General features: G+C 39.5%; 2 protein-coding genes and 1 long non-coding RNA gene across 3 annotated transcripts; all 3 read left to right on the plus strand.

The window, feature by feature from the left end:
- Positions 1–623: 623 nt before the first annotated feature.
- On the plus strand, positions 624–5,919 carry LOC139144256 (uncharacterized). Its single transcript, XM_070714928.1, has 4 exons — positions 624–627; positions 1,300–1,374; positions 2,793–3,011; positions 4,647–5,919. Exons 1-4 carry the CDS (start codon positions 624–626, stop codon positions 4,994–4,996), a joined length of 648 nt encoding a protein of 215 aa, XP_070571029.1. The 3' UTR covers positions 4,997–5,919.
- A 3,311-nt stretch (positions 5,920–9,230) lies between these two features.
- Positions 9,231–13,514, plus strand: LOC139138286 (uncharacterized). Its single transcript, XR_011553572.1, has 4 exons — positions 9,231–9,317; positions 11,843–12,037; positions 12,440–12,601; positions 13,167–13,514. It is a non-coding gene; the product is annotated as an uncharacterized lncRNA (long non-coding RNA).
- A 2,983-nt stretch (positions 13,515–16,497) lies between these two features.
- On the plus strand, positions 16,498–25,917 carry LOC139135884 (histamine N-methyltransferase A-like). The gene is made up of 4 exons (XM_070703656.1): positions 16,498–16,640; positions 18,181–18,373; positions 23,927–24,262; positions 24,650–25,917. The coding sequence occupies exons 2-4, from the start codon at positions 18,187–18,189 to the stop codon at positions 24,997–24,999; spliced, it is 873 nt and encodes a 290-aa protein (XP_070559757.1). The 5' UTR covers positions 16,498–16,640; positions 18,181–18,186; the 3' UTR covers positions 25,000–25,917.
- Positions 25,918–27,313: the final 1,396 nt, after the last annotated feature.

The raw sequence follows: 27,313 nt of genomic DNA on the forward strand, positions 1-27,313 counted from the left end.
GCGAAGTTCTTGGTACATTAAAACAAGAAAGTGTCCAAACGACGTCTACGTACACTTTTTTTGTTTGTTTGTTTGCTTGCTTGCTTTTGGTTGACATTTCTGAAAAACCATTTTATTTTAAACTCTTATCGTTTCAGGTTTCGACGTTATCGGCACGACACGTTTTTTTCACCCCGAATGGCACCCGAAGACACGCCCGTGAGAAGCGCGCATGTGCAGATCTCTCGTTTCAAGGAATGAGCACAGAGGGTGAAAGGTCACTCCATAACAACAATGACTATGACTTTTCTTCAGTGTGTCCTTATCATTTGGGTCATCTACACCGCTGTCGTGATACCAGTCCAATCCAATAATAGGAATTTCACTTCTTTTGGTAAGTTTTATCTTATTGTGATGCATGTCATGAGAAAACGATTTTCACAGAACTAAGCCGTAAAAAACTTTATCTACTTAACAACCCCCACAAGATATAAGCACCCCCACCCCAAATATTGTGTTTGAGCGTTCGAATATCTAGACACGCATTGTACCTTAAACCGCACTAAAAAGGTATAATTTTCTTTGGATACATGTTTTCAGACACACATTTAAAAAAAAAAATACCCTGCTTGTCTCCTGCTAATATGGGCTTCCTTGCACTTTTATATCCTTCCCAATAATATCAAACACTGCCGGTCTTCGGGTGAAAAGCTCATTTGAAATAAAAGAAAACTGCCGAGATTACGATCTACGCCATTTCGCAGATCACGTTATTCTAACGTCACGACAAACAAACGCATTGGTTTTTTCTCAACTTCAGTACAGAGCAAACGTTCTATTGTTGTCTTCGTCACTTTTGCCTTTTGGCTATTTTCCTAGTAGCATCTTATCAAATAGATCTTACGTTAGTATCTGGAGCATCATCTTGGCTAGTATTTTCCCGCCCCGACGGAATAGAAGTCTGGCAATAGAGAACTTCAGTCGCACAGGCAAAGACCAGTGGCACGAAACAGTACGATTAACCCTTTGAGTGCTGTAATTTTTCCCACCAAAATTTTAGTGCAACATTTTACCAATTTTTATGAATTTTTCTATATTTGTTTTGATAATTTTAAAGAAAATGGATATAACATTTAATTGGCTACAGTTTTTTATCAAAATATTGACAAAACTCTGAAAAAATTTTGACTGCAGTATACTTTTTAACGGCAACAAAAATTGACTTTGGCGCACAAGGGGTTAAATTACCCGTACAAGGATCTGTGAATTTCGACATATAACTACATATTTGAGTCATCGTTAATTCTCTTCTGTTTGTAGGACTGCATTCAAGTGACGGTGCACTGGACAGACTTCAGAATGGTAGCTCCACGGACACTCCGATTCCTTCAAAAGGTAAATTGCAAAAAAAGTAATTCGAATCTGACTGTAGAGTTAGTTGTTTGGAAGATCCTGACACATGTGGCGTGAAGAGTTCTAGGATTAGTCTGTTGCAAGCTAAGTTCACAAAACTCTGGGCGAATTCATTAACGTCAATGAGAAGAGAAAATGCATGATCTCAGAGTGGCTCAAATTTAGAAATTGGTTACAAAAAAGACAACAGGACTTTCGTACACACATTATTCTATCGTTAATTTGTACACTGATGATGAAACGAGCTCGAGATAGAGCCACGTAGACTGGTAACTCGTAAAAATGTGTAGTAACTCTCTCCCTCTCCTTCCCAACCCAGCCACTTTTCCCGTTTTATTCCCAGTCTCGCAGCTGACTTGACTTAGAAACTAACTCATATACTAATGAACTAAGTATACCAGAAATTGACCGACTGATAGTGAATGGCTGGCAAACAAATGAAACTCAAATACAAAAATTCCCTAAGAGCTGATTATCTACACGGTAGGAGTTCGAAATTCTTATGATATCCAACATATAGACAACACAGAGAAAATCTTTCTAAGCTCAGACACTGACTTCCCCGACTATATAGCTGGGTATCATTTAGGCTGGTTCTTTAGACTTGGTTCAAGTCTGTGATTTTTGAACGTGTGAGTGGGGTGAACGCGATGATTTGTGTTCTATTTTCATGTGAAACGTGTGAGTGGAGTGAACGCCATAGGGTGAACGCGATACAGCGCAGTTTCACCCGAAGTCTCAAATCCGGTAGAAACTAACTCACTACTGCGCAGACTCAAAGGTAAGGCGTTCGATCGCTACGGAAAACCTGACCTGGGCTGCCAACTTTTCAAAAAAGGTTTTGATGAAAAGAAGAGACACAAGAGAAGCTGTTGCAAATTATTTTTGGTTTTGAAAATCCATCGACTTTAGCCAAGCCTATTATTTTATAATAGTTTGAGACTACATTATGACCTTTATCTGTCTATGCAAAGTCCAAGTCCAAAATATCACTCATTACACAAAACACCATATAAGCCTGTTCCCAACTTATCCAGAAAATTGGAGATTTATCTTTTAACCGTAGGTAATCATTAGCAAGACAAACTTGACTAGGCAGCCATGTGTTAAATCCCCAATTATATTTGTTTACTTCACACGGATGGAAAAAAATGTTTAGATTAAAAATCTAAACACGTCAAGAAATAATACAAGTGAAGGACTTTGGTCCCAATTAAAAGCCTACATCCGATCCTCCAGAAAATTCCCTCACAGTGAAATTTTCTTCAGAGTGCAACCAAATCAGCGAGACCGTACTACGGCTGTGGTCTTCTCGTTTCCCTTTACTTTTGAATATAACTGTCATTTTTGCACTATTCTAATCAGCACAAACGTCATATTAATACCGAATGTTTACACAGGAGAGGACAAGGATGGCCCAAGCGATGGACATATTGGTGACGACGCTGCAATTCTCAAAGGCTCCGGGAGATCTGAAGGGTACACCACCGATTTCATTCGAGTGTCGGTGAAGATCTTCATCATCATGTTGATTCTCGCCACTGCCGTGTTCTCCATCCAGTACTACGTTGAAAAGAGGCGACGGGCATCAAATGTATTTCTCAGTTCAAGTATGGAAGGTGTGTCTTGTATACTGACCTTCATTTAGAATGTGTTGTTGCAGCAACCCCAGTAGCGCAAGCGACAATGGGATATACGTACTTATAGCGTAGCTGTAAAATTTGATGGTATTGTCACTAGTTTCTCTTGCCAAGTTCTTGTTCTACCACTCCATAAAACACCTACTATTTAGTTTGTTAACACAGCCTGTATATGTGTAAAATACACTGTTATAGTGTAAGTTCATTTGAAGTCTAGCCAGGGAGAGAGTTCAATTGCCAACAATAAGAATGCAGTCTAGATATGTACAGGCTGAGTTGACAAGCTGAATACTATGCATCACAACACGGGGTGGGGAGTAGAACAAGAGACTGTAGTTTACAATAAGAACAAAACTAGGTGAAAAAATCACAACAAGCTATAGCTGCTGGGCTCGTAAATACAGTTAAAGTTGTTACAAATATATTGCTGACTAGTGCCTAAAAAGACAACAATGAAGAGCATTAGATCGGAATGATAAGGCTCGGGTTTTGTGAATTCATAAACGGGATTTCGCATGATAAGCTCTACCTAATGTCTGCAATTATACACATTTGTACAACTGTTACTCTTGCGTCCTTTAATATGGTCACCGAAAAAAACACGAGTCCAGAGCATTGACAACTTGGACTGACAAATGACTGCAAATTTAGTCACGGGAAATTCTGACTAAAGTTTGAACCGGTCACAGATAAAATTTTTGCGTTTGGTCGTCCTTGTTAGAAAGACATGAGTTGATACAAAAAATACATATAATTACAGCTACATTATCAGTTAAACGCAATTACTACACGTGCGCGAGCTGCCACCTTTTGAACTGTGACAACGCCTCTATTTAGTCCTACCTGTTTTCGTCGCGGTGGCTCTCAGCCCCGCTTCTAGTTGCAGTGGCTCGTAACTCCAGTAATTGCCCTATTACAGATGATCTAGCAAAACATTCGATTAGGCCGTCACGCGATAATTTGGATACAAAGCGCAATCCTAGTTTCTTCCTAATTTGGTTGATAAGGGTTGTCACGTGACAGACTGATCATGTGATCGGTCGGTCCTATTTGTGAATCGTGTGACCGCTTGGTTGTTTACCATGGAGTCAACGCTTCATCAGCTAGGCCTACGTTTTCTAATACTGTTTGTAAAACACAACGTTCTGGTCAACTCCTAAAATAAGGTCGGAGTTACCAGTTGCATTCAAGTGTCAACACGGCCAAGCGTATATGGCGCAATGTCAAAGTTGACGACTGAATTTTCAGTCTAGTCTTAAATTCATTTGATTGAGTCGGATCTCGTACAATACGGTCACGCCACATGTGAGTGGCGTGATTGTGGGTACACAGCGCATTACGTGTACAGGTACAGGGCTGTTTATTTCTACTAAGTTATGTGTACAAGATATTTTAATAAGGAGAAGGAAGAGGAATATACCTGTTTCCTGCAGAAAATAAACTTCCAAAATATGATCAAAATCTACAGCTATATTGCTCCTTAATATATTTGTACTTCGATGTTGAACACTCCTTATTTATTTATTTATTTATTCCATATTTCTTTATTTAGCTATGATTTATTATTTATATCTATACATTTATTTATTTGTTTATTTATTAATTTATTTACAGCAGCATGTGCGGAACCGCCTTCCGAACAACAATTACTTGACAGAGGTACAACAATTCATATGTATATTCTTCCCAATGGCCGCCGCATCACCAGAACTTATCGAGAAATCGATGCGCCGTCCGACGATGATCGGTCCTCTAGTGCGCCCTCTTGTGACGAGAGAGTTGACAGCGACGGCCACGAGCACATCGGCCTTGTCCGACCGCCCTCATACAAACCCCCGCGGAAATATGAAGATGTACCCCCTCCGTCGTACGACAGTCTTGACTGCGCGTCAGAGGGCGACAACACGGACAATGGTGAGGAAAGAGAACCAGAATTGCCTCCGGCCTATGGTGACGTCAGTTAAAGTGACGTGTAGAAACCTTATGATTGTAATCTTATCTTGGTCGTAAGCGAAGCTGTAAGCATGGAGGCAGAGCTGTGAAAGAGTTTAAGTTGACGACATTACACAACCATTCATTCGTCGGCTGAAATACTCGCTTTTTAGCGAATTTAAGAGAATTATTTATTTTTGAACGTACCTTCAACTGGTCTCAACCAAGTGCAATAAGGATGGCGCTGAACGGCCGCCCTTCGAAGATCATTCTGAGCAGACGACACAAAACATGCTGCTGGCAGCTTCCTGGACCCGGTCCATACGTTTACGCACGATAACATTTACACCGTGGAGAGTAATGAGAAGCGACGTTACAGAATGAAACATGTCCGGCACAACATGTCAGACGCAGTCATTGTTAAACTATTCATTTGCGCCTGGTTCGAACTGAAATGTTGGCTGTCTATTTTCTTAGTAACTTTTGGCTGTCTCGTTTGGTTGGTTTCATTCGAAACCCATTTCTGCATGTTGTCTATCGTTTTCTAATATTACACTTTATCTATAGCTTTCCTTTGTTTTTGATGGTCATGTGTCCGTTGATAGCAGGCAATATCTACCGATCTGACTATGAAGTATTGATTTCGATAATTTTCGTACCGCTACAAGGTCGGTTATGCTGGAAGTAGTCTACATAAACTTGCAGACTGCTGTAGGATCGGAAAACCACTCATGTTTTAACGTTATAGTTACCAACAAACTGCATGTGAATTCCTGATACACTTTCTTCTTCAATCAGCTGAATGGTAAAAGTGTCGGCACACGTACGAGTGATGGTTGAAGTCCTTGCTCTTTTACAATTCAACATGATTATTTTACAGTGGTACTAGTATCAATACCTGATGTGTAAATTGTACTTGAACGTGAAAATAAAATTGTGCATTTCTTTGGAACAAGTGTTTACCGCTCTCATTTACCATTAGCAGTTCAAAAATGGCAAATACTGGCTACTACAGGAGAACAAAACTGTTTGTAAACAATTTGTAAATTTTTCAATACAGTTTAGCTTTCTCTATGAGATAATTTCAAGACATTTGATGAATTTCCGTAGACGGCAGAAGTATGTGTTCTCTCAAATTTTGCATTATAAGAGCCCATAAATAAAGATATTTCAGATTTTCAAAAGCGGTCATTGCATAATCAATCATGAATTCAAAGTATGACAAAGCCCTTGTCAGGAGCATTTGAATTATAATATTACGATTCATGGCATTGCTAAAATAACAGGCACAGTTGCCATTCAGAACCGGACCATTAAAAAAATACACGTTGCTTTACAAAAGTGTGTACACAACACGATCTGAGGGAATTCTAGAACATCACAAACTACTTTGGTATACTTTGTTCTCTGGGTGTAAATTAGATGTGTACAAATTTTGTTTCAAAAGCATTAATCATCACTTCAAGAACGTTACAGTTAGCTTTGAACAGGTGATGGGTTGATACTGAACACTTTGGTTGCATTACAAAAAAACGTCTTCGAAGGAGAAATAAAGAATAAAGAGCTATTCTCCGATAACGTAACCGGATTTAAGATCAAATCTGACTGTTAAATCACACCTATCTTAACTTTCCAAAAACAAACAAAAAACAAACAAACAAACAAACAACAAACAAACAAAATGAAGCTGATAAATTTTGTCGTTTGCTCTTTGCTCTGTGATCAAAATAACTCGAAACATATGAACAGTTCCTTCTACCTTCCTAATCCTTGTAACTCACAGTTTTCTGAGATTTCGTAGGTACTGGGTATTTAACAGGTCGGGTTTCGGTGCATACAGATATATGGCGATCCGCCAAGTTGTATTGTAATGGCCGTAATTTCGTTGGAGTTTTACATAACCTTGTTAATTTGTAGACGCTGTTACGGCTCCCGAAATTCAACAATGAATACAACAGCTCTAGTTGTACAGTCACGTTATACATATTTTATGAATAGTAATGAATACTCAGGCGAATAGACATCAAATGATCATGTACCGACAGGTCTGATGCCCACCTATGAATGCACAGCTCTGAAAATGTCTTCATGGTTGGTCCCTTACAAAGGTTACTAAAACAATCTGTAACGGAGACTGATAAGGATCCGTTGGAGGCACATTCTGTAACTGCTGCATCGCTAGGTATATATCTATAATTCTGTGTGCGAGTGCTCTCTGACCCTTGACCTCGTTTTATTAAAAGGACACTACCTTCTCCTAATTATTAATATTGTCGTATGTTTACTTTTTATTGTAGCACGCATTCTATTTTCTGACATGATCGTGCGTAACAACCAATATCAGCGGTGCAATTCTTATCTTTCTCGGGTAGGAAGTGCACCGACCTCAGGAATAGACAGAGTTTGATCATGCACCTGCTTTGGATCGGAACCGTTGCGTTTTGCATATAAAACGCCTCGGAGACATATATTTGGATTCTCAACTTGTTACTAACCTACCACTGCTGGGTGTTTCTCATTTTCAAGCTCTTGGACTGAGAAAAAAATTCACCGTCGTATACTATAGTTATTCGAAAATCGAATATGTTATTTTTCCTACGGAGTTAACACATGGATGGCGGCCATATCGGTAAATATTTGGTTAATTTGTTTCTCGAGTACGCTATGCACGGTGGCCAGAGATGTTAATCTTGATTTGGTAAGAGAATGGTTAAAGTATCGGTCCGGGAGTAAAGTTTGAGTGAAATTTTAAGGATTTTATTTTCCAGGCGCATACCACCTTAATATAAGGTTTTAATCGACAGGCAGATGAAAACGGGCCAAGGAAAACTTTTATTACGAAAAGAGTGTTTCTCGGCTGGCAGGTGACTAATTACAGGCGAATAGCAAATATTCCTTATGAACAGGCTTGGAAATTTCATTCCTTTGCTCAGTTGACATCCAGGAAAAGGTCCCGTGGGCTGACTCCTCGGTCTCGGATTTGGTTGTTCACCGAACTTTGCCGAGGGTGTTCCCATGATGCTTTCTAGTAAGAATGCGCCCCGGGGACAGTTTCTTCAGACATTTAAGTTTGTTCAATACTTTCCTGATATGCTGCTTGGTTCGACTTATTTTAAAGATTGAAGAGCGACTGAAATTGTCACCATCTTTTAGGTAAAGTCGAAACTGAGATATTTTCTTTAAATCCATTAAACCAGGGTACAGTATGTCTGCCATTTGAATTTCAAAATTATGCACTTTTTAGCTCACATGTTTCTATTATCTTATGCTTTACCCTGTAAGGCCTGATCTTGTATTCTTCATCATGAAAGAGAATAATTAAATAATTAATAAAAGATCGATGAAGACAATTTGAGCAAAAGTCAAATATTCTGTTTAGAGGCGCGTAAAACTCATTACGAACGCGGTCTCGGGACAAAGAAGAGGATACGCGCCATTGAGCGCGCGGGACTGGGTGCTCTAGCTAGGCCATCACCGTGCAATCATGATAAATATAAAATTTTACAACCAGTCACGATAAGGTGTACGGTGATTGTACCCTTACTAATGAGGTCATAGGATATATGAAACGGAAATTATCATTATTTGTGTATAGAAGTTGTAATTTGCCGGCGGGTGTTTTGTCAAATGTGTAACTTTACGATTCTCAGTTCAGAGTGACCCAATTTTGCCGACTCTTGATTTTCGTTCCCTGAATATCACGTCTATACCAGCAAAACACCCTGAAATGGGACCCCTTTTTGTTTAGTTTTATCGTAAGGCTTCTAAAAACAGAATTTACCGTCCGTCAGAATGAGATAGCTGTACGGGGCAGGATGTATGATGATTGGTACAACAAATATCATTTGCGCTGTGTGCAAATACAGAGCGAAGGACAAATTATGGATATGCTAATTTGAAAATGTTCTCGAATCGCAAAATTTGTCGATTCTTAAATCTGCTGGTCCACAGCTGGCCACAGCGTCATTGGATGAGCACGTCTAACAGCGCCATTCAAAGCATACCACCAAAGTAATGTTATAATATTGCTACACTTTGCCATTATACAGGAAGATTTTTGAATTCATATCGTCCGGATAGTTTATGATTTCAACAAACACGCCAGTTAAGTAATGTTAAGTGTAAAATATTGTTACCTTGCTACCTATTTAGCGACCAATCGGTGGTTAGATCTAAACAGACTTCGATCAATATTGATTATGCGCTGACGTCATTCCGAGACAGACGAAAGCAGTGTGTGATCAAGTCACAAATTCCCGTACACCCCTTTTTGTCTGATCATGATGCCGTATAAGGAGTGGTATCGTTGATAACTCTCTTCTCCCAATGAAGATCGTCGAGAAAGTGAAGCAGGTAGGTGTTTTGGTGTATCCCGTATTTCACATTGTTTCATGGGTAGAAGGTTTGACTGAGCGTCTTTTTATTTTGTCATTAAGATTTCTTTAAATTTGTTGTTAAGACTTCCTCCATACTGTACTCATATGCATGCCCAAAGAACGTAAATTCACAGGCAGCGTGGATCGTAGTCTCGTTGAAAAAACGACTTCTCATGAGGGGTCCAATATGGCTGTATTGAAAACGCCATTAGTAAAATGTGTAAATTTCAAGGGAACAGAATGGCTGTACTCTCCATACTGAGTCTCAACGTAGGCGAGATAATGTTTCTAGCAAATCGTGCAAAATCAAAAGAGAAAATTAGACATTTCACAAAATTTTATATTTTCTCCATAGGCTCGAGAGAACCGAAAGACTTCGGACAATTCAGCCTTTTTTCATGAAGCAATGCCGAAGAAAATGCATGTTTTTAGTTATGTTGGTTATTTTTGCTTTGGCCAGGCTCGTTTATTTCTGACGCTTATCACTGCGTTCAGTCTGATAACGAATATGACCGTGCGAAACTATTACGTCACTACAATGTATACACCAATGCGCACGGATCCTCTATGGCGGTAATACGTGCGTCGAGACTTAAACATTTAAATTTTGGCTCAAACTTGCCGCGAAGACTGGAAAATTTAAACCATACGCATTCAAAATCAAGAATAGAAATTGAGTTAGGCTACAGTGTAATTTTTACTACTAGAAAAAAAGTCCTAAAACGTTGAATTCTATTATTTGAAATTCAAAATGGCCGCCACCCTAGTGAACTCCTCAGTGCAATTTAATTTTTTGATTTTCAAATAAGCGCAAACCAGAATAATTTACTCCGAATTCTTCAAAATTGGTGCACACAAAAAGCATATCAACAAAGCGTTGTGAAAATCCGAGAGTTCGAATATCTACACACGGGGTGCATTCCGTAGACCTTTTCCCGGTTATCCCACAATGCATTGCGGTGGTTGTACCAAACACCGTATACACACTACAAACAACAAAAACATACTGATCTTGTTTTGTACATCGGATTGTTATACAGAAATGATACAAATTTGCAATGCCAAAAAAATGGCTCGTGTACTTTTTATCCGTCGGCGAAGAAAACATATGTCTGGGTGTAACCAGCCAGTGTTCTACGAGGAACATACCCTACGGTTAAAAACGTTCAAAGAGTAATGTACGTTTTCAATATCCTAGCGCGCACTGCATCATGGAACCGGTAAAAGAACTATAGCTGTGGCGGCAAAGCTTCATCATATCATTAACTACATTACCGTATTATTGTGTTATGCATTTGGACGTGAATATTAAACACTTACAAGCAAGCGTGATCGATGCACACCATATTATATTGCCGCGGTGTGTAATATCAACAGTCCATAATGAAAAAGTTGATATTTATACCTGTAAGTAATCTTGAATGACCGTGAATTGAGGTTGTTCCATCAGCTGGACACACCAAATATCCCCCATAACCATCGCTGAACAAAGAAAGGTCTTTCCCCTTTCTGATCCAGTGCTGCGGTAGAGCAGGTCGTATTTTTTAAATTCTCTTGATTTATGCAACGTTACTGTAAACCACTATTTTTATTTCAAGCTACACTCTCTCAATTTCGTGGGGGGGGGGGGTGTATTTCGTGTAGTTTCTTTGTGCTGGAAAATATATCATAAATCTTCCTCTTAATTCTAACGCCTATGAAGTGAAGTTCATGAGCAATCGAGAAGCTAGATGAATCAGTCAACCCCTGTAGAGTTGAACGAATTATTGGAGTGATGAAGAAACAAACAAATTATATCGAATCAAACTAATCCAATATCAAAACCATCCATCAACACTCTTACACATTTTACATGTACTTTTCAAGAAGTTGTAGTTGATCTGAAGAAATGTTTGATTTAAAATAAAGACGGAATTATATAGGCCTATTCTTTTTTTGAAGGGATGGGGTATCAACCCACATTTACCGATAAAAACGTATAAAAAAGCTTTGGTCAGAGAGTTGAAGCGACCGTTTTTTTCTGAGAGAGAGGGGAGGGAGACGGAGAGATGCTCGTCTAGTCTGTCTTTTTGTCTATCTCTCATTTTGTCTGCCTCTCCTTTAGTTTGTTTGTTTGTTTGTCTGTCTGTCTGTCTGCTTGTCTGTCTGTTTGTGTTTACTTATGTGTGTATGGGTTGATTGATGAATGGATGCCATTGGATGGTTGGATTATTTCTCCCATAGTCTAGGGTTATTGCTAGCGAGAGGTCATCGAGATACAGGTACTTCCGAATCGATAGTATGTATGCCCAAATTGTACTCGCTACTTCTTGTTAGCTGTTATGTGAAATGTTCAAATAAGTAATTTTAAAAACTGAAGGAGGATGAAAACAGGAGATTTGGTAAAGTGATACATACAATTTCAAAGACTATTACCTTGTCACGTGACTTCTCAGTTATTGCAGTATTAACATCTTTATGAATATAATTTAATGTAAATGCAGTGTCATTTCGATAATATAGGACTTTGGAAAATCCATCACAACGTATTGTGAAGAAGACAGCGTTGAGACTTCTCCGAGGTTGGATGCCTTGACAAGAGTTATCAACCGTGAAATATGAAAAGTTTATGGATCGCCTTGATCAAGGCCGCTGCACTGGTGACCCTCGCAAGGTCAACGGAATGTGAAAAGCTGAACATGACCTTAAGTGATGCACGTAAGTGTGCTCATCAGGTAACGGCTGAAAAGACATGTCTGCATATTATTACCTGTGATGCAAACACGAAATTAACTTATCTTTCTGTCATGATGACCTTTCCGTCCCTGTTGCATAGAGTGGAATACTCTACTATCTTTACCACTGATAATCACATGCGTATATCCAATGCCTTATCATGGTTATCAAACTTTAATTCAAAAGTGGATAACTTCAGTCTCTAAAGTCGACACGATAACATATAGTGTAGAAAAATGATGCAAGCTTTCTTTACACCCACACTCTCTCAGTTTGTAATTTGTTTGAACAAGGATATTGGCATTGAGCGATGAACATATGGCGTATTCAAGAGTAAACATTGTCATACATATGACACTATGTTGCTTTGTGAAATCCTAACAGATAATAACGGAGCACATTCTGCGAAGGACAGCCCAGCCACACTCAGCTTCGATGACTTTGCCGTGAAAATGGTATTTCTATTGACATTGCTAGCTATTTATACACTCCTGGCGGTTGTCTACAATCGAACACGGAGGAGGGCGAGTGAAATGCAAGTAAATGGTATGTAGATTTCTGATATCACCACTGTACTCTGTGTGTGTCTGAGAGAGAGAGAGAGAGAGAGAGAGAGAGAGAGAGAGAGAGAGAGAGAGAGAGAGAGAGAGAGGGGGGAGAGAGAGAGAGAGAGAGAGAAATTTAGATGGGTCGATCGACACAGACAGGGATATTTAAATTGGTACAAAGTTACAGATACGTAGAAACACAGATGCACAGATAGATATGTAGATAGATAGAGATCCAGCCAGCTCGGGAGCGGAGACACAGATGCATACATACATACATACATACATACATACATACATAAATACATACATACATACATACATACATACATACATACATACATACATACATACATACATACATACATACATACATACATACATACATACATACATACATACATACATACATACATACATACATACATACATACATACATACATACATAGAACACATACATACTTGCATGCATTGATTGATTCAAGTACGGTTCGTGTAATACAATTATGACGAAGGTTTAAGGTTTTTTGCTTAAATTGTTCGTTTTTTTTTTATTTTACAGCAACAATACACGACAATCAACTTGCCTGCAAAAGAATGTACGGGAATGATAGAATACCGTACAATAGTCATTTATATCGACAAATGCAACCCTTCGTTTGTCACTGCTACCGGGACATAGTTTCTAACACCCAAGACATCCAACAATCGGCCACAACTTCGCGTGACATCAACAGCTTGCAGGGCCGTGAAATGTTTGTGACTTGCTCTCGACCCGTTATACTGCCCCCATACGAACTTGAGACGGCAGGCACGAATACGTCACCTCCGCCGTACTCTTGAGAGTTAGTAAGAATTGTCTGGGCTCCTTCAATTCGCTCTATTAAACCAGAGTTCATGTCCAAAAGAATATTAATGAACGCCACCTATTGTTTTTGTGTCACAACGCCTTTTAACTCAACTTCTGTCGATGAGTAGTTTGAATCTTTTATTCTTTAGTTTTTTGTTCCTTTATATATTGTCGACTTGGTTTCGCATTGGGACAAACTCTGAAGTTCAAAGTGAAACACAAGCCGAGCGCATAATTACATTAACTATATATCAGCACGTGGTTGGATCATGCCAGGAACTCGAGGAACTTTGCCAAAACTGGTGGCGCACTAATCTGATGCACTTGTCGGGTTCACGAAATACACGGAAATTAAATGCTATTCCCAGATATGATATTGTTCTTTTTTTTTGAAACTATGCCAGGTTTAAACAAGCTCATTACCACAGTCAGATGGAGGAGTTGGGGTATCAGTGAATTTCACAGCTGTGCATATCGTCTGTCGTTATAGTTATTCTAATTACCGTTACTTGCTCATTATCTAGTCTAAGACAAATCTTGCAGAGGGGTGTAATACTTTTCAAAATCGTTGGTATGATGTTGTTAGCGACGATACGAATTTCTTCCTGATCGCTGAAGTCGGTTGTAAAGTTACTGTATTTGCGTAATGTACAGCGCCATAAACAACTTGTGATCAATAAATGAAACAATATATAGCTCAAACATTCTCACAGTATTGTCATTCTGTCTTTCAAATATAACTTTGCAATATAACGTGGAACACAGCTTAGTTAACTTTTACGTTTTCATCTTGCCTGCTGAGCAGACAATACAAGGTCACTAATCAGAAGCGCTCATAGGTCATGACTCACTCAGAGAAACGATTGTGTTTGGTCAGACCTTGATACTTGAGTCAGTCAAGAACCTTTTTGTCCGGATGTCACAAGATTGCCAAACCGGACGTTTTGACGCCTAAAACTCATCGATACACAACTAGAACAATGAACTATCTCACGTCTGTAGTTAGAATTGGTTCAAAATCGGTGAATTTAAAAAAAATCAGTTGCAGCAGTACTAGTTTCTCGTGTGTCTCTCCTATTTCATCAAACTTATTCGAAATTTGGCAGCCCAGGTTTGCTTTTCACCATCATTTTGTAAACATCAGTGTCAATTTCAACCATGCATTTACAGGACAAGATTTGACCGTGAGGTAGGTAGCTTTGCCCGAATTCAGTAACGCACAAACTGTGTCGCGTGCAATCAAATCGGTTTCGAAAAACTAATCTAAACACGCCATTCAGCAGGATATATACTTAAAAAGTTTAGGCGCAAACAGTCAAGTTACAATTTCTGACTAAACCGAACCGATGCAAACTAAAATCCTACCACGGTCGGCGTGAAACTTCATTTCCTGTCATAGAAACCCATTCTTTCCTTAGACTGGGAGCGCAATCATAAAAATCGAGTAAATCTGTAGTCGAGTGGACTCCATGGAGTCATGGTTCGTGATTCAACAGGCAAACCTTGGGGTCACAGCTCATAGAGACATAGTGGAAAAATGATGACTTCGAAGGTGCTGGCAGCTGTCGGTTGACCTCGGAATACTGACACAGGTGTCCTAATAGAGTTCTTATGAAAAACTGACAAAAGGACTTGAACCTTTCTAGAAACTGCTCCTTTAACCATTGAGCGCCAAAGTCTTATTTTTGTCACCTTTATAAAAAGTGCCCAGTCAATTTGTTTTTCAGATTTTTGCCAAAATTTTGGTGAAAAACTGTAGCAAATGAAATGTGGTGTCCATTTGATCCAAAATTATCAAAAAAGAATACAGAAAAATTCATAAAAATTGGTAAAACGTTGCACTGAAATTTTAGTGGGAAAAATTACAGCACTCAAAGGTTTAAACTTTCGAAAACAGTAAAACAAAGTGGTATTCGTTTTCCAACCAGTTCCTCAGTTCCATAACAAAAGGTATTCATTCACATGTATATCATTGTTTTATTATTGATAAGAAGAGCATCATAGACGAGCTAGCACACCCATATTATGGTGATTTTCACTGTGGAAAGATACTTTTCCAGTGTAAGTGAAATATTTAATTCCAGATACCGCGAAAGTTTGTCAAGCGTGCCTATATCGCCTTACCAGTTATTATATTTTTAACTTCTCTACAAAAGTACTCATAACAACACTCTAATCAAGACCTTGCTGTTATACCATATATCTATAAAGTGAATAGATATAGTAGGTTTTTTTTTCCACACTGTACTCACGGGGGTATCAACCTTAAACCAGACTTCGGATAACGGTCGTCTGGCGTTCTCAGGAGCCTACATCGATATTTCACACATTTTCTCGCTGTATGGAAATGAAAAGGAATCTGTAAAGGTGTGAACTCATAATCCTATCAACGTAAATATTTTGTGAAAGCGCAAATGTCAACTTTGCTGTCACGTGATACGTAGACATTGCTTACAAATACAAATCTAACATTAATTAATAATGTCTAGAGGCTTTCAGAAAATATAGACTTTAGAGGGGTTAAGAGCCCAGTTGTCGACACAGATTTCATTGTTTGAAACCCCTCCCCCATCCCCGTTTCACGAAATGAAAGTTTGGAAGTGCGAAAATCTAACGACAAAATCATGATTTGAACCCCCTCTTTCTCCCCTTAACAGGAGGAAATTTCCAAACCGGTCGTAGGGTTGCTGTGATGCCACACTGTTGACGGATTTTCGAACACAACGAATGACTTGTGCACGCATGAGGTACGCGGAAAAGAAATTGTACGATCATTTCATTTATAAACTTAAGAGCAGTACTATAAAACCATTTTTGAGACCACGTGTACGTGGTTTTTATTACTACTAACAGTAACAATAGTGAGCAAGTAGAACCGACTACCTCTTTTGATGCATAAAAGAATAAAAACACATGAATTTCAAATCTACATTGTCTTTGAAATGGAAATTTATGATTGGATTGCGATTTTAACAATACAATCTGCATAATAATCTTCAATCATCCGATTTGTTCATCCCGACAATTGATTGTGATTACAAAGACAGCTTTTGTGTGATGACCGTTAGACCCACCGTATATTAGCAGCAAAATGCAAACTAGCTCTCTGTCTACACTAAAGAGGTCAACTGGTCCAGACGTAGCAGCTCATTAAACCATATTTCAGAAGGCAAGCACAGACGGAAGGTAAGCCGATTATCAGCGATTCATCGCTAGAGTTTTCCCATGCTTTATCATTTTATTCTCCGTGAAGGTTCAAGATATCTATATCAGGGAGAAGCAAAGATGTCGCAAAACTTGGGCGCACATAGTATTTTTACGGGATATTAAGGGAGCACTTCTGGAAACTGAGTGGCGGTTAGGACCGCGACCGTGCAGCCCCTGCTTCAGGTTTTGGTTACTTTCGTAACAGGACAGTCTGATGTGTCAGTGACATTCTGTAACGAGATTAGATGCCAAAAGTCAGTCTATATATGCTGAATCAAAGCTAGCTTCTCTATGCCAACTGGTTCGCAAAACGTGGCAGTTCTTACAGTTTTTAAGTTTAACACCTTCCACCCAGTCTGTCTCTATGTATGGAGCCAGTATGAACCTGGAAAATGTGAAACAGGGAAACGTACCGGTCAAGGTCACTAGTACTGTTATGATCACTTTCCGAAATGTCAGAGAAGTACATCACGTCAATCCAAAGCTTCGACTCAAATGAAATTGAGAACTATCCACGTGTACAGATAATTAAGTTAACCGGGTGTGCTTCCTAGCGGACCAATCTGAAATAGACCTCCGAATGATGTATGTTTCCTGCTCAGGTTACCACTAATCCATATGTAAATAAGTATCGATCGTTGTTTGTTGTGTTTTAATTTACTGGGTTTGTCAGTAAGATATTGAAAATGATAATCTTCACATGTAGTATATGTCGGAAATAGCACTCTTTGTTGTGGTTTTTACGAGAGAAACCTCACAATTTTGGTCAGGGGCTTAAAAACATCATTTGCCCTATGACCTCTTGAAGTTTACAAGTTTCAGACCAAAAGCGCGAGGCTTCCATCGTAAAACCATTCCGACGAGAGCTATTTCCTATACTGAAAACGACACACCATTAAAATGACAATCCCTTTCGATCGTACATATCGACTGTATTTTCTTTGTATATAACACTTTATAAAATTGATATTTAGACAGGCCTTTTAATATTTTGTAGGTGGTGAATATAGTTAGTCAACGCGTGCATTAGCCCTGATAGGGACTCTAGGTTTGCCAGTAAATATAGCTGGCATCGCGTTCGCCGGGAATTGATAACTGCCGGCGATTCTTTGATATGTTTTCAAAATAAAGTCAAGTATAGCGCAATTTATTGCGCATTGCCCGTCTTTGTAATGGTGCTACGCGCATCTCAGGCTTATGATGCGTTGTTTTGCCTCATCCCAACCAGAAGTAACTGTTGACGTCACCAGGTATCATTTACATAACGTGTTCTTCGTGTACCATTAATTTCAGAAATCCAAAGTTGTCAAAAAATAGGAGAAAAAAGTCATATAACTGACAGTTTACAGGTAAAACTTTATTTAAAGCAGCTCCACCGCATATCATTTGACATGAATTAGAGCTGTGAATCTACATGCGCCGAATACCGGACGTCGGTGAGAAAATATACAGGTCTACGTAGTGAACAGTTGCAATGCAAGAAAGCTTTCATTCAACAAGTTGTTGTTTTCCATTCCAGATCACAATGGAAGGCGAAATCAAATTCCTATTGGACCACGACAAAGAATATTTTGAAAGATACAGCCTAGTTATAAGCAAAGGATTTCAACTTTCAAAGGATCAAGAATATGAAAATCATATCAATGTCTTAAAGAAGGGGAACATCAACAAAGATTCCGTGGTGAAGGTCCTTGCGGTTGGAACGGGAGACGGTAAGATTAATGAGCGATCATGGCCATCAAAGTGTTGATCGAACATTGCAGTTGAAAGAAGCATAAAGAAAGTGCACTAAAAACACGACACAAAGCATTGTTATACATTGTACTAGGTTGTGTCTTTAGTGCGGAACGCAGTGCAATGCGAAGTCTAATTCCCGGAGATCAACCACGAATCTGAATATTTTTAGCTTGGTCGACGCTCCCAAACATTTCGCTCACAGTAAACACAAAATCGGTGGTACTTGCAATGTTCTTTAATCAACGATTGGATGGCCACGTTTAAAATGTACCACCTTACAACATGGCAACCTTGCTATTCCATGCCTACCATTGTAGTGAATTCTCAGTCAGAATACGCCTCGTGGGCGGCCATTTGAGCTTAAAGGCCAGGGACTTGATACCCGGGATCAAGTTAATGCCGTTCACCTTTGACATTCACGGCGGGATCGAATGTTTATGTCTTTGCAAATTACGGTCACGATTAGTGTGCACAGGAGGTTGTAAACAGGCCAATGTGTTGACATGCAAACAACAGATTATACGTAACTGAATATAACGGCGAGACCAGTACACTGAGAAACAACGTTTCGTGAAGCCGCGGTGCTTGTAGCAATAACAGGTGTACTTCAACGACTTCAACTGTAATGACAAAGGTACAACACCACGCCGCCGCTGCAACTAACGACGTTATTACTAGGGCTTGACAATTTTTTTCCACTTCACTCGTCCGTCGGACAAGTGGATTTTCAATTTCACTTGTCCTCACAAAAATTTTACTTGTCCTCCATTTGTAATAATCAGGACCAAAATACTTGCAGCGAATTCCGTAGCCGCTTTCAGGGCTTTCTTATTTTAGTAATTTTCGCCGATGTTGACGCGGATTTTTCTCAAAAGTTCACATTGAAGTAGCCCTGCGTACGGTCTGTGTGCCCCCCCCCCCCCCCCCCCCCCCCCCATCACAAGAGGCTGTATAACGCCGGGAACACACAGACCTGTAGGCTGTACGCAGGTCAAACATCAATGAAGGTACATACATCCGGGCATATCATACATCGGCTTCCCGTGTTTGGCAAGCATAAATGCCGTCGTAAAAGGATTGGTCAGTTTCTGTCGCTGGTCGTCGTCATTCGGTTCAAGCATTGCGAGTGCATGCGATCAGGGTGTTGGCAAGTGAAACCGTATCGGGTTCAGCGGGACCCACAAAATTTCCACAATCATTGTCCCCGTCACGATCTCATCTGTGATGCACCAAACAGTCCAAATGCGGTTGACTATTACGCGTGAGACCTTATCGATTCAACGCGAAACATGCCGCATCCGTCAAGAAAAGCATTTCGCTTTCCCAGTGGTTTGGCAATGGTGGGGTATTTGAGACACGATGAACAAAACATTTTGGAACCGTCATATTTCAAGGCCACATATGAAGGCCACTGTGCTTTCCACTTCGGGAGATAACATCTATGGCGTTTTTCCTCTTACCTCATATAACGCTTATGTTTAGATCTTGTGTCAAAAAACATCGTTCTAATCATCACATCGAGTCGTCGATTCTCTGTTCTCAGACGATCCCACTCACGCTGGCCCTCGTGGCGCCGTCGTAAATCATCACAACGTCGTTTCTCAGAGTTACACAATGCCCATCGTCGTAAACAACGCACCTCTTTACCGCAACAGCTTTGCTTGACTTGTGCGTAGGTCTACGGAGCGGAAATAACGCTCTGGCTCGCGAAAATGCACAATGCCTTGTTTGCGCTAGTGCAAATATTACCGTAAATACTCATATTTACAGCGATCACTCCACAAACTATCTGCCAAAAAGTTTGCCTACCTCGCGAGGCCGCATAAGTGATTTTGAAGTACTGCACGGTCGGCAAGTGAATCTTAGAAGAACGTCACAAATGTATCTAAAAAAGTCAGTGATTGACATTTAGTTTGTGTGAATTACGACAACGCAGATTGGGCGACACGTGCACAAACCGCAACTTAGGTTCGCGTTGATTGCGCCAGAAGTTGTGTCCATGGCAATGGAACAACACACGATGTCGTTTAGGTCATCAAAATGTTTAAAACGGCAAGACGATAATAGGCCTAATAATACTTTTCACGACAGAAAAATCTAAAAGAACTTGAATCTGAACTTTAAATGACTAGTTCTGTGGAAGAAACGATCGGAAATAGCGGCGTGTACGACGTCTACGCGAGAACGCGCTATGCCCGGGCGCTATGGCTTGGGTGGCACACTTGCAGTCACAGGGGCTCGAGCTGGGTAGTGTGCTCGCTTTTCGGCTCGATCTATCGATCCCGTAGTCGACATGCCGGCACTGCAATCTAAATGGGTGTTTTAATAGGTGGGCATATCGACTACGGGATCGATAGATCGAGCTGAAAATCGATCTATTTAGCAGACTACCCAGCTAAAGAGTGCCTGTGCATGCGGCTCTGCACTGCGGTCGCCCCATCTAATTACATGGCTGTGCGTACCTAACATGTTGACATCGCAAACGTTTACCGATTCACACCTGTATCGCGTCCTTTTTTGATTGACAGCTTGCAGACCTTTGTTGTGGCCGCTTGCCACGCAAGTTGAAGACAAAGAGAAATACATTCATCGACCAAAATCAGCTTTATTTATGCTCAAATAAAAAAAAATATCTATATATTCAATCACTAGACATTCATAGTTAGGTACATGTGCATGGACGCCTAAGTTTCTTCGCCTGTGACCCTTTTGGCATGGTTTTTACGGAGCGATCGAGCGTGACGCCACCCAAGCCACGCTTTGCATAAACTAACTCCAACAGGGGCAGGTTGCTATTTATACCCAGCCCTGGCCTTTAAGGTGACATGCGCCCGGAAAGTGAGTGACATAAACCTTTGCCCAAATTTTCCTCAATTAGACGTTCAGCCATTCTCTTACCAAATAATATCTACAAATCAGGGGTCACCGTGCAAAGTTGCACTGTTTGCGATCCCTTGGATCACCTTTGTTTTAGTCTGTAAGAGGATTATGGAGGTGTGAGAGCCTTTTGTTTTACATTGAAATTGTAATCTGGTGTGTAAATTTTCTGATGAGACAATCTGGCATCAACACATTAAGAAATAAATGACCTTACACTTACCGTTATTTGAAATTCAAAATGGCTACCATCCCAGTGTCGGAGAAAAGTATATACAAATTTCGATTTTTGACAGCTGAAATTAGCTCGCCTGTAGTGTATTACAAGAGTGGTATTTATTCATAATTTTTAAGAAAATTTAAATGGTTCTCTTTGCACAACATTGGCATTGTATAGGTAAAATCATCGTCTGCTAAATTTACAAAGTGTGATCCAGCCACAGGTTGAAGCCACCTTTCACAGTTGTCAAGTTTAGATACCGGTAGTTTATTATCTTCCTTTACGCTATCGGCAAGTGTAACTGCTCTTGACAAATTTTGTTACACATAAATGGACTGAAATAAAATTCAGTGCAGTGGGCTTAGAACCCAGACACATATTGAGGACACATCAACTTTGTCGGAACACTGAAACACCAGTCCCTTTACTGGAGGCTGCAAGAGATAAGTGAAGTTCATTATTCCGTTGAAAAACTCATCCGTCCATCTCACAATGCGGGAGTCTGAGGAGGAAATTGTCAACAGATGCGAAGCATTTAATCTCAGCCAATTGGAGTGTGGGATTATTTTGTCCTCCGATAATTGCAAATGTGCAGTTACATATAGTTACTATGTGATACCGTTAGCAAAAATTTGCAATTCCCATAGCAGGCCATAGTCCGCATTCATCCACGTAAACTGTCGTGTTGAACAAGTTGACACCGATGATCTTTTATTATTCTCAAACCTTTCATAACAGCGCTTAATTAATTCTTTTGGGAGGCATAGCATGAAGAATGCTTGCCACTGTGGCGGAGGGACAGGAAGAGAAGTACGCGCATGCTCGTCCCTCGGGAAAGAAAATGAGCGAAATGGCGCCCGCAGTAAGTCAGCCAAGTAGAATGTTTGGGTGCCGGTGGGTAATAGACCTTTTCCCGGTTATCCCACAATGCATTGCAGTGACTTTATCAAACATCGTATATAAGCTCAAAACAGCGAAAACATGCTGATTTGTGTTGTACAACGGATTGTTATAGAAGAATGACACAAATTTGCAATGCCAAATAATGCCCCGTGTATAATCTAACCATCAGCGACGAAAATATAGGCCAGGGTGTAATCTGCCATAGAGTTCTATGAGTAACGTACCCTGCGTGTACCCTACAGCTGAAAAGTTCTATGCGTAACGTACTACGCTTTGTATACCCTGGCGCGCACTGCATCATGGAACCGGTAAAAGAACTATGTCAACAGTATGAAGGTTGAAAAATGACTGAATCAAGGGAGCTGAAGATCAGTACACTTAAACTTAAAAGCAGCTGTGTTAAATGAGCCACACATGCGGAAATTTCAGAGATGTTTTAGACTCAATCATAACGCTGTTCTCATCTGATAACAGAAGATACATAGTAACACGAGGAGGGATACTTGTGAGGCACAGTAAGTGAGGCTACCCACAATTCTCCATGATCTGTACACACGGAGATCACTCGCTGAACTGAAGCAAATTTCTTCTGTACAGAGAACAACTCGGTCCATATTTCAAAATTCTGGCAACATATAGTTCTGATCATTATAATTTTCTGATTTCTCACTGTGAATAATGAGAAGATCAACCCCTTTTCCGCGGAGGAGATAGCAATTTTGTAATTTTGTCGACATAGATTTTTGACAGCCATACACAATATTTTCAAGGAAACTAAGGGAATAAGTTGCATCTGTGTTGGCAAAAGAAAGGGTATTGATTTATTTTAATGTTCGTAACAAAGGAAATTTGCATGTCTGACAGGTGGTATTATGAGACCATCTTAGTTGCTGATAACTTTATCTTGACAAGTGTGCAATTTTTAGCACCTCTGAACATCGACTTCTCATTCAATTTACTCTTGAATTTTAAGCATAATCAATAATTTTGGAACATAGTTTTAACAAATAATCCTGAACTTAAATTGTAAGTTAAAATTGTTACGAAACTGATAAAATTGAAAAAGCCTTTAGCAAAAAATGTCTGAGTGAACAAATCAAGGGGAATTGTGGGTAGCCTCACTTACTGTGTGAGGGCGCTGCGAGTTTGTAAACCACTTAGCGTAAAATAGAGGTTTGATTCTCATAGTTGAACCATTCATAACGGCACATAATTAATTCATTTGAGGAGTATAGCATCATAGAGTGATCTTCATAAAATTTTGATACCGACGGGGAGATTAACAAAGTGAGAAATGTGTTGTCTGTTCTCACTATCGTTCCGGTTTTACAGTATGCGAGTTAATATACAGGGAAATTTCAGTTGGAAAGCAATATCTCATATTGCGATAAAACAGAAGTGCACACAATTGTCACAGGATTCATGGAAACGAGAAAAAGACAGCGTTTTCTCTCCTGCCGATAGCGGCAAAGTTGTCCGTTGTTCAACCTGATACAAATTATAGTGGTTTTTTTTTTGCAATCAACAGGGCAAGCGGAAAGCATAGCCGTGGATGCTGCTCTGAGTACGTTCAACACCCTCCACTATACCATTGTAGAGCAATCTGAAGCGGAAATCAACAAATTCAAAACACTGGCCGAGACAAAAAAGGCGGAGGGCCATTGGAGAAATGTGACGTTTGATTTCCACCATATCACCGTGCAGCAGTACCTGCGTGATGCGCGGCACAACGGGGAACAACAGTGCTTCGACATTATTCGCTGTCCAGAAAGTGCCTATTTTTTCACCAACGCAGGAGACATCTTTGTAGAACTGTACAAGATGGTAAACAAGGGAGGAATGCTGTGGAACGCTATGACCGGTGGTAAGTGCCGTGAAAAGTAAAAAAAAATCGATGTTTAAACATGAAAGGTCGCTAAGTGAAATCACTTGGGGATATTCTCAAAATTGAGCATAGATTGTTGGTAATATATATCATAAACATAAGTGTGCATTTCCCCCAATACCGTTAACTCCAATATTCAGTGTAGTGACACAAAAATACCCAATTTTCCACTTGACAATGATGATTAAGAGCAGACAAGGGCAAGTTGTATTGAATCTAATAACGGCCTTCCACTGAGCAACTTTCTTGTCTCTCAAATGTTTACTCCATCAGCAGTTTTATGGCCTTCCTTTACATTGGCACATTTTAGTGGGCAGAATATAAAACGGCTTCTCTCTAACAAATCCTACCCTTCTCTTCCGGCAGGCGCCGGCGAGCAAATCACGATGGAACTAGCAAGACACTTCCCCTTAACGGTAAGCTTGTATGGCTCATCCACTCTCCGTGGAATACTGGGAAAGAGATTGCCAGACGTAGACTTCCAGGTGGAGACCACGAATTATAACATAGAGTGCGAGGAATGCTTCCAAGAAGATTCGAGCGACGGAAATATGGCGCTAGATTTCCTTACACAGATACTTGACTTCAGAAAGCACGCTTCGAAGGAAGTTGTCGACAGCATTTTGGCGATCATGGATAAAAATTCCTCCCGAATGGCCGATGGCAAGCGCTATTTAGCCGATTGGCAGGAGAACGTCATCATTTTAAAGAAATGATTAAATGTCGGTTTAACGTGAAATACACCGCACTTTGCCGTTATGGTAATAGTAAAGCAAATAAGTTTTTGAATAATACAACTAATATGCAGGTAGTTTGGAAACACATAGTAAGCTAGCACCGACGCAGTCATATTATTGTCTTTTCGAAAATAGACCCGTTGAGAAAAACACAATATTTTGCACGCGTGGTGATCAAATTGACAAATCTAATCAACAAAGATTCTTGAAATGATTTATAACCTGATACAATGATATAGAAATCCACAGATATTTGAATATTAAGCTTTGTCAGCAAAGAATTGGCCTGCTCCAAGGCCAAGCCTTTTGCTATTTAGAAACATGTGTTGGTATGAGTTAGTCACATTACACATTTTACATGTTATGCTTGTTTCAATTTTCCACCTTAGAAGATTTATGCCATTCGGAAGGATATTGTGCATAGTTTTAATCCTTTGGGCGCCAAAGTCTATTTTTGTCCCTTATATAAAATAAAACACCGTCAATTGTTCTCAGATATTTTCGCCAAAATTTTGTGAAAAAACTGTAGCCAATGAAATGTTATGGCCATTTGGTCCAAAATTATCAAAACAAATTACAGAAAAATTCATAAAAAAAATGGTAAAACGTTGCACTAAAATTTGGCGGGAAAAATTACAGCACTCAAAGGGTTAAGACTGTCATGTCAAAATGTGTTAATAATGTGGTAATAAACGTCATCACCTGCAGTCAAACTACCAGAAATGAACTGAAATGTTCACGTGTTTCAGTATACATAGCAGTTGTCTGTAAATTCAAACACGTCCCACTTCTGATCAACACCGTGAACAATATTTACCACGGATTAATTCCAAGGTCACTGATTAAGTAAATAAATATGTAATTAGCCGAAATAAAAATACTAAATGACTTCAATAATTTTATATCGTAGTATCTTCAATGTACATAACACGTTTGATCAACTTTGATTAAGCCAATCCAGCTATAGATCCCTAATAAAGAAAGTTCGTAACATATGCAAATTGTTATAAGTTTATCTAAAACTGATAAAACAACTTTCATGATTGTTATATCAGTGAACCTCAAATGTACATGGCATGTTTCGTCAACTCAGATCAAGCTAATCCACATATATGTACCTAAATGGAAAAGTTTGTTCAATATGCAAATTTGCTATAAGCTGAAGTAAAAACGCTAAATTACGTCCAATATTGTTTAAACCGAGTATCATCAATGTACATAGCATGTTTCGCAACTTGAATCAAGTTAATCCAGGTATATATCCCTAATTCGGAAAGTTCATTAAATATGCAAATTTGTAAATTGCTAAAGTAAAAATGCTTAATTTCAATTATGTTGTATCATAGTATCTTTCATGTACGTATACATGGCACGTTTCGTCAACTTTGATCAAGTCAATCACGATAACCCTAATTAGGAAAGTCAATTTAATATGCACATAAGGCATTGGTTTAAGTAAAGATTTTTAATGACATTCAGGAATGTTAAATCATAGTATTTTCAATATACATACCAAGTTTTCGTCGATTTGATTGCGTCAATTCAGATATATATCCCTAAGTAGGAAAGTTTAACAAATATGCAAACTAGCAATTAACTTTCATGTCGCAGCTTTATGTATTTCATGGCCATTCTTATTGTCTGTTTGTTTTTTCTAAAATTATTAATTATGCAAATGACCTTGAAATATGCAAGCCACGATAAACTGATAAGTGCTTACCATTCTAAAACAAAATCTATCTACCAAATTTGATACTGATCAAATAAGTCGTTCTTGATATTGCGCCAACAGACAGACCGACAGGCTGACAGACAGACAGACAGGCTGACAGACAAACAGACAGACAGGCTGACAGATAGACAGACAGACAGACAGACAGACAGACAGACAGACAGACAGACAGACAGACAGACAGACAGGCTGACAGACAGACAGGCATTGCTGTGATATTACCTCACAATAAAAAGGTAGAATTCGCCCGGCGACAGATATTCGGACATTCAAACTTTTACAATTCTTTTCTGACCTGTGACTTGTTGGGACTCATTTTTAAGCCATCGGTGTAAGAAAAGTTACCAACGACTCTGTTTTTCAAATATCGAAAATGTTATTTTTCTACATAGAGCTAACACAGGGGTGGCGGCCATTATGAATTTCATATCTTGGTAAAGCTTTGGTAATTTGTTTCTCTTGTACCACTGTGCACTGTGAAACCTGATTTTTATTCGTGAGATTGGACAGTTTGAAAGAGAATGTTCAAGGCGCGTACTACCTTAAATATAAGTCCCACCT

The sequence above is a fragment of the Ptychodera flava genome, chromosome 1 (genome assembly GCF_041260155.1).
Source record: "Ptychodera flava strain L36383 chromosome 1, AS_Pfla_20210202, whole genome shotgun sequence".
NCBI lineage: Eukaryota > Metazoa > Hemichordata > Enteropneusta > Ptychoderidae > Ptychodera > Ptychodera flava.

Excerpts from the sequence above, each read along its gene's own strand:
- LOC139135884 (XM_070703656.1), top strand. The coding sequence starts at position 18,187 with ATGGAAGGCGAAATCAAATTCCTATTGGACCACGACAAAGAATATTTT. Across the intron at positions 18,374-23,926 it reads TGCGGTTGGAACGGGAGACG|GGCAAGCGGAAAGCATAGCC; the intron begins GTAAGATTAATG and ends TGCAATCAACAG. Across the intron at positions 24,263-24,649 it reads GTGGAACGCTATGACCGGTG|GCGCCGGCGAGCAAATCACG; the intron begins GTAAGTGCCGTG and ends CTCTTCCGGCAG.
- LOC139144256 (XM_070714928.1), top strand. Across the intron at positions 1,375-2,792 it reads CACTCCGATTCCTTCAAAAG|GAGAGGACAAGGATGGCCCA; the intron begins GTAAATTGCAAA and ends ATGTTTACACAG. Across the intron at positions 3,012-4,646 it reads TCTCAGTTCAAGTATGGAAG|CAGCATGTGCGGAACCGCCT; the intron begins GTGTGTCTTGTA and ends ATTTATTTACAG.